General features: G+C 44.6%; 1 protein-coding gene across 1 annotated transcript in view; it reads left to right on the top strand.

The window, feature by feature from the left end:
• Positions 1-832: 832 nt before the first annotated feature.
• Positions 833-11,800, top strand: part of EDARADD (EDAR associated via death domain) — an 80,381-nt gene continuing 69,413 nt past the window's right edge. Inside the window, exons 1-3 of the mRNA XM_062210789.1 lie at positions 833-961; positions 5,043-5,178; positions 8,273-8,331. Coding sequence (XP_062066773.1) covers positions 833-961; positions 5,043-5,178; positions 8,273-8,331 — 324 coding nt within the window. The remainder of the gene's footprint in view (positions 962-5,042; positions 5,179-8,272; positions 8,332-11,800) is intronic.

Here is an 11,800-nt window from a genome sequence, read left to right as displayed (position 1 = left end):
TGTTGGCATCTCATATAAAAGTGCCAGGTTCAAGTCCCATATGATCTGTTTCGTATCCAGCGCCCTGTTAATGCACATAGGGTAGCAGCCGAAAATGATGGGGTTTCTTGGGCCCTTGGCACCCATGTAGGAGACCCTGTGGAGTTCCTGGCTCCTGGCTTAGCCTAGCCCAGCCCTGATTGTTGCAGCCATTTGGGGAGTGAATCAGCAGGCTGACAAACTGTGTGTGTGTGTGTGTGTGTGTCTTTTTCCCTCTGAAACTGCCTTTCAAATAAATAAATATTTTTTTAAAAAGTTTGTAAACTAGGCATAGTAACAGTAATAGCTAATAGCAAAATAGAACAGTTACAATAGACTAATGAAAGTTATTTGAAACTTATGAATTGTTTATTTCTGGAATTTTCCATTCAGTGTTTTTAGACTACTATTGACTGTGGGTAACGGAAATTACAGAAAGCAAAACTGTGGATAAGGCGGGGACTGCTGTACCTTGAAAAATTTAAAACAAAGATGTATGGATATCCATACACATGCAGCAAAGGTGTCTCACCACTCCCTTATGACAGTTAATTTAAGAAAGAAACTTTTTACACTAAGAAAATTCACAAGACTGTTGTGGTCACATGGAACGAGAACAGTCATGCTGGTTGCAGTGGAGCTATCATTCTCTATCTCTCCCACTGAATGAATAAACAACCTGACACCGAATGAGCCAGAGTGGTTCATTCGTGTTCATACAGATATTAAAGACAGACACAAATAACAAGGCTTTGAAGGTCTGAGTTGAGGAGGTGGTACAATTACTTGTTTTGCTGCAATGAGCTAAGGGCCCATGGCCACAGAGTGCAGCAATGCACGCCTGTCCTTTGTTCTGGAATCTCAGTTGTACCGCACTGAAGGATTGCTCCCTGGAAGCCCTGGTCCTGGCCAGCAGTTCAGGAGAGCCCCTTTAGTGGCAGAGGTGGCAATCTGCCCTCCTCAGTGGCACTGATAGGTTTGGGGGTAGGGTATCTGAGAACTAGAGGCTGAGCCGCTTCCAAGAGCACCCATGTTTGCAAAGCTCAGCCAGCCAGTTCTTTTTCCAAAGCCATCTCCCTTGCTTTCTCTGTCCTCCCTCTCCCTGTAGGTTTTTCTTTTTACTTTCTTATAATGCTTCTGCCTTCTCTGTTTCTTTTTATTTTTTAAAATATTTATTTTATTTATTTTAAAGGAAAAGTTAAAGAGAGAGAGAGGGAGAGACAGAGAGGAGGAGAGAGATCTCAATCTGTTGGTTTACACCCCAAATGGCCCCAGTGGCCAGGGCTGGGCCAGACCAAAGCCAGAAACAAGAAGATTGTTCCAAGTCTCCCATGTTGGTGCAGGGGCCCAAGCACTTGGGCCCTCTTTCACTGCTTTCCCAGGCACATTAGTTGGGCACTGGAGAGGAAGTGGAGCAGCTGGAATTCGAACAGGCTCCCATATTGGATGCCAGTGTCGGGGGCAGCCCAGTGCTGGCTCCCTCCATTTTTTTTTCTCTCATCTGAATCTCATTTTGTGTCCCTCTGTTTCATCTCTCCCTCATCCCCCTCTTCCTCTCCTCAGTTTGATCCCACTCAGTGGACACACTGAGGCTGTCCTCGAGAGAAGTCATGTAGGAATGCACTTTCTTGATCCCTGGGCCTATTTCAGCCCCAAGACAGAATGGGGTGCTTCCAAAGACAGAGAGGAAGGTCAGTGAAACTGTGTGTCAACCTCACCACACAGCATTGCTGCCACTCTAGAGCTTTCATAATCTTGAATGTGGCCCAGAACCGCAGCGCTGCTTTATAGCCAGAAGTGGAAATAGCTGGGGAACCAAACAAAAATAAAAAAAGAATAAAGAAAAAATAAGAGAAATTAACTCTGAAATCACAGATTCGACGAACTGCCTTTAATTCTTCACTGGAAAGCACAAAGGACCCCAGTCTTTGGCTCCCCGTGCTTGGGAAAGCCGGAAGCTCTGACATGCTTCCCTCTTTGTTTTCTCTGAAAGGACATTTTTAAAGATGTTTGAATTTCTTTTAAGAAACTGACTCTAGGAACTATTGGGCCCTACCTAACGTGACTAATAAAAGGAGCTGTCAGAATGTGACAGCACAGGCCTCGGGCATCCTGCCAGTGTCTGTTGCAGGCAGGATGCTGGTGATGCCTGGTGCATGGTGTCCTGGTGCTCCTGGCCAGGTTCTGATTCAGCACAGGATGTGATTGGTCTTTGAGTTGAGGAGGAGGAGTAGATGAGATTTTGTATCTACAGTTGACTCTGGAATGATTAAGGCTTTGGGGAAGATTGGATGGGGCAAATATAGTCTTTGTGTAGGAAGTACGTGAACTTGGAGGGGAAGAAGTGGACTATTGTGGGTTTAATTGTCTCCCTAAACATCCTCCCAAAATGATATACTGAAATTATTACTGAACATGACTTACTTGGAAATAGAATCTTTACCAAGCTAATCAATTTAAAATGAGGTTATTAGAGTGGGCTTGTATGCTTGGATCTTAGGGCCCAGGACAAGCAGGTCCAGATTCTGACAGGTCAGAGAACAACTTGGAGCTGTTTATGATTTTCTGTCTCATTTACCCACAGTGACAGTGAGAAATGCACAAGAAAGAGCCACTTGCCCCTGATAGCGATGAGGCCACAGGAGATATCTGCCTTTGTGTCTGTGGCAGCAGTCACACACACACATAGATACCTGCATACATCCATACATTGCCACACAGCCACACAGCCACAAGCAGCCACATACGTGTCCACATCCATACACAGGCAACTGCATCTAGCTAGGCCCCCAGTTCCTTTATATGGGTTTACAGACAAAAGTGGCCCAGAGCCAAACTGTTACATAACACACTTGTGGGCAGCTAGCCAAGCAGGTGGGCCTGTTGGTTACCATGATAACAGTTACCATACCTAAATAGAGATATAGGAGCACAGAGACAGGTAGGCAAGGGTAAAAGGTGTGAGAGCTCAAATCTTCACCTTCCCAAATTTACCTTCTCAACATGGCTCTAACCCAATATGTGTCCTTCTGAAAAAAAAAAAAAAAAAAAGGAGAGAAAATTGGCAGAGTGGGCATTTGACATAGCAGTTAGGACACCAGTTGGGATGCCCACATATTAGAGTGCCTGGGTTTGAGTCCTGATTCCATTCCTGATTCTAGCTTCCTGCTATCATGTACCCTGAGAGGCAGCAACTGATAGTTCAAGTACTTGGGTCCTTGCCACCTGCTGGATTGAATTCCCCAGTCTGTTGCAGACATTTGGGAATTGAGTCGTCAGATGGGAGCTCAGTGCAGACACTAGGGGAAGTGAGAGTTCTGATTGCTATTTAAGGCCACACTGCTGTGAACATTCAGCCTGAATATGCTCTTTACCTGTGTGGCTTCTGCTATCACCACTCATGGACTTCTAGAGCTGGGAGGGGATGTAGAGGCTCTCCTTCCCCCTCCAGTGTTTTAGGTTAGGGAATTGAGGCCCACGGAAACAAGATGAATGCACAGCCTGCCCAGCCTGCTCCCACCTGGGAGCTTAGAGCCAGCCAGGTGTGCTGCCCAGAGTCCCTGCTACTTTAGCTCACCGGGTTTCTCTCATACCTTTTGAGGAACTCTTCAGAAGATGCTAGTAAGTATGAAACACCACTCTTATTGCTATCAGAGAGCTCTGTATCAATCATTTGCCAGCTAATTTGGGGCAATTTGAGCCTTGTTTAGAGTAAGTGATCTAGGGGAGTCCAGGTGGCTTCAGGAGAGAAGCTGGGCCTGAGACAAAGGAGTAACAGCCGGGAGCAGGGGCGTGGCCCCACACGGGGCTCCGGGAGAGCTTTTGGTCTTGCTTCTTTGGGGCCCATATGGTCCCCTTTTCTGTTTCAGGCCCCTCTGTGCACCATGTCTTATGTGTTATCAGAGCTGCTACCTGGGGCTTGTGAAAACAAACATTCCCAACCTTCTATATAAACTATTTGGTGTTGTGTTTAATAGTATTGTAAACATGCAGCCCCAAGGGCTGTTAAGACAGACTTTAGGACAACGGTGTTTCCCAATCAGTCACAAGTAACTAGGAGCAGCTCTCCTTCAAATAGTTTCCTTGGCACAGAAAAATCTGGGCCTGTGAGAACAAAAGTCCTTTCACTTTGACGAAACAGCTTAAAACAGCTGCCAGGAAGAGGGCACAGACTCAGATACAGCACATAGGGCACCCCTGTGGGCTGAGACTGTGAGCACATTTGGCAATACCACCATCCATAAGAATTTAATTCACAGTCTGATATACAAGAAAGACTGATACAGTTAGAACCACTAGAATAAAATAATATAGGATCTGAAAATTCCTCCAATACTAGCTATAAATGTGATGCCTTTCCCAAGTCTCCTCTCACCTCATTGTCACACTTAAGAAAACTAAAACCCAAAATTTTACCTGTTCTGCCCCTACCCCCCCCCCCTTTTTTTAAAGAGCTATTTATTTGAAAGGCAGAGCTACAGAGAAAGGAGAGACAGAGAGAGATCTTTCATCTGCTGGTTCATTCCTCAATGGCTGGGATTGGACCAGACTGAAGCCCAGAGCCTGAACTTCATCCAGGGCTGAGTCTCCCATGTTGGTGGTAGGAGCCCAAGCACTTGGGCCATCCTCTGCTGCTTTCCCAGCTACGCAGCACGAAGCTGGATCAGAAGTGGAGCAGCTGGGATTTGAACCTGTGTCCATATGGGATGCCAGCATTACAAACAGCAGCTTAACCTGCTGTGCCACAACACTGATTCCTCTTCCCTTCTTAAATTCCATTTATTCTGAGAGATGTTAGACCAAAGCGAAAGACTTTGTGCTTCCAATCCCTTGCTGTCTTCTGCCTGTGTCTTCTTGTTTGCCTTATAACCTTCTAAGACATGGTCTGTTATATCACAGGACTTGGTCAGATTCTAGTGGGAGTAGAAGCTCAGTCAATCTGGTGGTTCCCAAACCTGGCCTGACCAGAATAATGATCATCAGCTAAGTGTGAGAACCAGATGCTATGGCCTCTCTTGTTGCAGAGGAAAATCCTGAAGCTTAGAAAGCTTCCAAGACTCATCCAAGGTCACAGTGCTAGACCCAGTGAAGGTCATACTGTTGGACTACTCCAGGGATACATTATGCTGGCCCAGGGTCACAGCACTAGTCTTGTTCAAGGTCAGCCCCTAGCTCTCAGTGTTATGCAAGTGAGGCCCCTGGCCTCTGGGCCTGTGACCATTGTTCCTTCCTTTGACCTTTCCTGTTTGCCTGCTCACTGCTGCTTTTGGTGTGATTCCCAGCAGTCTCATCTAGTTTCCTCAACCTTTATGTGTTTTTTCTTTTTTCTTCCTATCATGCCAATTTTCTATAGGAACCAAGACTAATTTGTGGGTCCGGTGGTAGTGGCTGCTTATGATCCACCAGGGTCATCTCCCCACTCCCCACGCCCAATCCTTCACAGACCATTGACCTGAAATTCTATTGTGTTGACACCTGATAAAATGCTACAACCCCTTAGGATAACATTTTCATTAATTAGAAAGGCAAAGAGGAGAAAATATATCTTTGATTGCTAATTCATTCCCGAAAGCCCACCACAGCTGGGCTGGACCAGGTAGAAGCCATAAGCCAAGAACTCCATCTGGGTCTCCCACATGGGTAGCAGGGATCCAACTATTTGGGCCATCACCTGCTGCCTCCCAAGGTGCATGTTAGCACAAAGTTGGAATTGGAAGTGGAGCCAGGACTTGAACCCAGACAAGATGTAGTACAGGATTGTAGCACAAGTTGTGATAAGAGGAGGAAAAAAGGGACTTGAGACTACTTGGTTGGTGGCTTCTGCCACTCCCACCCCAGCCAGAAACCGTACTATGCGAAGGACTGATTGTCATGCCCCATTGGATGCTCACCAATGTGTTATATTCTTTGTCTAGACCTTTGCCTAGAAAACTTCTCCTTATGCCCAGAATGTTTTCCCTCCCTGGCTCCTCCTCCTGGCTGAGTTATCAGTTGCTCTGCAGGCTGTTCTCTTCCCCCCCTGTTTTTTCCTGAGTGGTTCTGCACTTCCTCTCTCATCACACCATGCTCTTTGATTCAAATTACCTGCAACTTGGGGAGCAGGAGTTGTTCAAACTCAGGTTGGAGTTAGCCCCTCAATTTGTTTTTCATTTTCTTGACATCACTTTAATTCCTGATCTGAGTCTGTGTTCAACTGGCCTGGCAAGAAATTCCATTTCATCAGATTTGGAGTCCTGCTCTCTCCAAAGTCATAGAGAAACCCAAGATGTCAATGTGGTTCTTGGAAAAACCTTGAATTTTTAGTACATGAGGTAGGCATTGCTGTCCTCATCATTCAAGCCTGAGAAATTCCTTGAGACCATTGGCACTTGGTTTTGTGTGTATTCAGAAGTTAAACAGGCTCAATGTTTTCTCTGATGTGGTCTTGCTATCTTTGTTCTCTGCCAGAGACCAGGACACAGGCTTTTCTCCTAGGAGCTGCAGATGTCTCTTGCTCCATGGGAGGAGTTGCAGCTTATTCTTTGGGCAGTGTTAACACATTTCAAGAAAAAAAAAAAAAAAAAAAAGGAAGCCCATATATGGTCTTAGTCAGGAAATATCTAGAGAGAACAAGTGCAAATTATTATCTCAGTAAAATTTGGATTCCCCAAAGGCATTCCTAGGACCTTGTGGCTACCCCAAAGTATGTGCTTAATAAGGAATTTGGATAAAAGGTGTATGTTGAGTCTTAGCTGGTCCACATTTACCAATTAGGGTTTTGCATATTGTGCACTGTACAAATCTAGAAGATGCCACTCAAATTGTTTTGATTATTTTACTAAGACAGTTTTCTGGCTGATGCCTTGGGAAGTGTCTTAGAGGGGGGGAGCTGTTTTCTAGTTTGTATAAATTCCTATGATCTAGTAGTGGTCCTGGCTGAGATCTGTACATTTTCCTATATTTCCTCATTCAACTTCTTACATGCAACAATTGGGAAAGCATAAGAAGAATTAAGACTTGAATATAAATTTTTATTTGATAAAAATACTGTGAGGTATTTTTGACTTTGTTAGTTCACGTGAACCATATTGAGAAACTTAATATTTTAAAGTGATAAAAACAGAAAAGTAGGAAAGAAATTAAATTTAGAATGAAATCTTTCCTGCCCCAAATAATATCAAGTCCAGTATGTAATGAGCCATTAATATCATATCTCATAATTTATGGCTGCTTGTAACTAAATATTTGTATTATTTATAAGTAACCTGGTTAAAAGTATGGTGGTTTTTGTTTTTTAAAAAGATTTATTTATTCTAAAAGCACAGCTATAGAAATAGAGAGGAAGAGAGACAGAGATCTTGCGTCCTCTGGTTTATTTCCCGAAATGGCCACAACAATCAGGGCTGGTGGGCTGGGCTGGGCTGAAGCCAGGGGACTGCAGCTGCATTTGGGTCTCCCACATGGGTGCAGGGGCTGAAGCACTTGGGCCATCCTCTGCTTTCCCATGTGCATCAGCAGGGAGCTGGATTGGAAGTGGAGCACCAGAGACTTGAACCAGTGCTAATATGGGATGCTGGCATTGCAGGCAGTGGCTTAACTTACTGTACCACAATGTCAGCCCCCAGTGTTTTTGTTTTCTTTTGTGGTTTTTGCAGACCTTTAATAATATTGGTATTTAAAAATTTTTTTTAATTAATATAAAGAGAACAGACTTCATGTATGAAAATTCTAAGAAGATAATCATACTTCCCTCCCCAGTGTTTTTTTTTCTTTTTTTTTTTAGGATTTATTTTTTATTTATTTGAGAGATGTCTTCCATCCATCCACTAGCTCACTCGCCAAATGGCCACAATGGCTGGGGTTGGGCCAGGCTGAAGCTAGGAGCCTGGAGCTTCTTCCAGGTCTCCCACGTGGGTGTAGGAGCCCAAGCACTTGGGCTGTATGCCACTGCTTTCCCAGGCAATTAACAGGGAGCGGGAATCTAGAAGTGGAGCAGCTGCGACTTGAACCCATATGGGATGCTGGCTTCACAAGTTTAACCTGCTATGCCACAGTGACCACCCCCCCACAACACCTGTGGTTTTTTTTAAGTTTCTTTTTCTTAATCTCTTTCTCGGTGTGATCTGAACCCATTCCTCCTTCTTTTTCTCTACTATTTATTGGAAGTAACCTTTTCTCTGACCTGATTAAGCTTGTTGTATCTTTATGAAAGTTATCAGAGGGCTCATTTGTGCTTTCAAATTAAAGGAAATTCTTTTTTTTTTTTTTTTAACAGATCACTTGGCAAAGGAGCCAGTGGAAGATACAGACCCTAGCACTTTATCCTTTAACATGGTAGGTGGTAAATTCTATGCTAATGGCTCTTGTTTTGCTTTTTTTTTGCCTTTGTGATTTCTTTATGTTTCTTTAGTATTTACATGAGGTCCAACAAACACACTATACGATTTTACTAAGGTACACTTCCTTATCATGATATTCTGTGATATAATAAACTGAGGTTTCACCAGGCTCAAAACAGTGTCAGATTCTGTTCTTGTTTTGACCGCACCAGAAATGATCCTTCTGTGATTTTTATGAGGTCTTCATCTACTTCCCTGTTTTTAATACTATCGGTCCAATTTTCATCACCCCTTCTTCAGAATTGAGAATATCTAATGTGAGGTGGAAGGAAGAAAGTAGGACTAGTTTGTGGAAACTGAATGCTGCCTGTGTGTTGACAGGAACACATTATCTGGTTTACCTCTGTTATCTGGTTTAATCCCAGCAGCTGGCTTCTGAGCCCCCACCCTACCCCACCTGTCCCCTAGCCACTCTAAGGCATGTTTACTGTTTTAAGGTCTACCAAAGGTTTCACATAAATTGTTTTTCTTCTTAAAATATCTTATAAGATAATGGAGCAGGCATTTTTATTCCACCTGTAGCGATAAGGAAATATTTCACTGGTTTGTATATAGTCATATGGCTGGAGGCCTGGTTTCCTACACAGTACTGTCCGGCTGTTGCTTAGGACCACATCTGTGACCTCTGACAGCATTGCCAGTGTTCCTAAGCATACTGTGTCAGACATATGACTTTCATTCCAGGTGTTTGGAGGACAGGGTCTGCTGAGTTGTGAGAAGTTCTGGGTAGCTAATTTAGTTATAGTGAGATAAAATGCAATTAATTAAATGAAATGTCTTTCAATCTTGTACATCTAGAGGACCTAAGATGTTTGTTTTCCTGTCTTTTAGTGATCTCGGCACAGTTCTGTAGATGTGTATGGTGCAGGGGGTCAAGCTTTGACAGACAGTACAAATTAATATGAAAAAGTTTTCTTTCTCTTATGTGGGACAACCCTATAAGTCAGGTGTCATCTGTTAGTAGAGCCTTTGGTTTCTTTCTTTTTTTTTTTTTTTGACAGGCAGAGAGGACAGTGAAAGAGACAGAGAGAAAAGTCTGCCTTTTCCATTGGTTCGCCCCCCAGTGGCCGCTGCGGCCAGTGCGCTACAACAGCGCACTGCGTTGATCCGAAGCCAGGAGCCAGGTGCTTCACCTGGTCTCCCATGCCGGTGCAGGGCCCAATGACTTGGGCCATCCTCCACTGCACTCCTGGGCCACAGCAGAGAGCTGGACTGGAAGAGGGGCAACTGGGACAGAATCCGATGCCCCGACCAGGACTAGAACCCGGGGTGCCAGCGCCACAGGCGGAGGATTAGCCTATTGAGCCGCAGCACTGACAGAGCCTTTGGTTTCTATAAAGTGACACTCAGTCTCCCCTCTTTTTTCCCTTCCCACTGCCTGCACCTGTGATTATCTATAACTCCCAGTTCTCCCCCTTTCTTCCTGACATGAGGTTCTCCGTCCCTTGGAGCCATTCTCCTTACCACTCACTTTGGGTGTGGCGACCTCTAGGCACGCCATGTTGGGATCAGAGTGATCTTCCCAAAGCTTCTCTGGTATTGATTTCTTAGGGCTATCATAACACAGTGTCACAGACATGGAGCTGAAAGCAACAGAGGTGTATTCTCTTTACAGTTCTGGAGCCTGAAGTCCAAATCAAGGTTGGCAAGACTGTGTTCCCTTGAAACCTGTAAGGAAGAATTCTTCCATGCCTCTGCTGGTGGCTTCATGCCATCCTGTGTTAGGTAGGAAGTCAGAAATGAGCTTATGTGTGTGTGACAAAGGCCTAAGGAGTTGACATCTAGGTCCAGCATCCTCATCTCAAAGCCATCCCAATCACCTTCCAGGTGCAGCCCAGTATCTGCACTTCAAACGCCCTGCCCCTTCTGCCTGATAACCATCCTTCCTCTAAGGCTCCTCTAAGGCGGGGCGACACCAGCCAGGCTTCCCCCTGATAACTTCAGGGGAAAACTCAGAAAGGAATTTTTCATATTTACATCCAAAAAGTCCTTTGTTCCAGGAGGAGAAGAGGCGGGAAGGCAAGGCCCATCCCTTTAACTCCCCCCTCCCCCCCGCCCCCGCCTCAACCAGACTGCACGCTCAGCCCTCCACCTCTCTGCTGAGCCGCCTGCCTGGTGTATTCTCTCCACTCAACCATGTAACCCTGCTCTCCCCCAGTCTGAGCAACTGGGCACTCTCTCTCAGGTTCTGTCTGGAGAGGTGCCCATCCGTTCTTATGGGATGTCCCTACCCTAATAAACCTTGCTATTTTGCTTTCCACAACTCTCTGTCTCATGCCTGAATTCTTTCTTGCGCAAAGACAAGAACCCTTGCATTCTCCGGTAACACCTGGACATGTCTTGACTTGTAGATGCATCACTCCATTCACTCAGTTTGTTGACAAGTGACCATTTTCTTCCTGTGGATCTGTATCCCTCCTCTTGGGTCACCAGTAAGGTGAGCTTATGGGCTCACCCTACTCCAGCATGACCTTATCTTAACTAACTACTCTGTCAAAACTAAGTTTCCAAATAAAGTCACATTCTGAAATACTGAGGGGTGGGCCTGCCACATATCTTTTTGGGAGGATAGAGTTCAACCCACAACATTCCCATGTTTCAGGATTAAGTATATATTCCTTGACATGGCAGAAGACATGGTCTTCCATGAGCGTCTCTCACCACTCACCTCATGAGCGGATCGTGTGTAGCTATTTGCCATTCTTTAAATGCTCCACACCCTCTCACTTTCCTAGGGTACCGGTAGTGCTGTTCCCTTCTGCAAGGAAAATCCTTCATACTTCCTCATCTAATGAACTCCTTCACACTCTCTCATCTCAGTTCCTGTGTTCTCTGATCTGAGAAGCCTTCTTTGCCTTGGGCCTTCAGGTGCTCCCTTCTTTGTAGCCTAATCACTTCTTGTTATCACACTGCATTGTAATTGCTTGCTTGTTGGACTTCCTACAAGCCTGTTTTGACCATCCTGCCATAAGCAGAGTTGGCCACAAGGCAGGTAGCAATAGATGAGTGATGAAGCAAGCTCCCTGAGAACCTAGAATGGTTCCCCACCTAAATCCCTTTGGGTTAGCTTTCATGGTTCTTCTTGGAAATTGATTCCATCATTTTTTTAACTTTTATTTAGTAAATATAAATTTCCAAAGTACAGTTTATGGATTACAATGGCTTCCCCCCCCATAACTTCCCTCCCACCTGCAACCCTCCCATCTCTTGCTCCCTCTCCCATTCCATTCACATCAAGATTCATTTTCAATTATTTTTATATACAGATCAGTTTAGTATATATTAAGTAAAGATTTCATCAGTTTGCACCCACACAGAACATAAAGTGTAAAATACTGTTTGAGTACTGGTTATAGCATTAATTCACATAGAACAACACATTAAGGACAGAGATCCTACATGAG

The sequence above is a fragment of the Lepus europaeus genome, chromosome 14 (genome assembly GCF_033115175.1).
Source record: "Lepus europaeus isolate LE1 chromosome 14, mLepTim1.pri, whole genome shotgun sequence".
Lineage (NCBI taxonomy): Eukaryota > Metazoa > Chordata > Mammalia > Lagomorpha > Leporidae > Lepus > Lepus europaeus.
The sequence above is the reverse complement of the archived record's forward strand: the minus strand, read 5'-3'. Positions and strand labels throughout refer to the sequence as shown.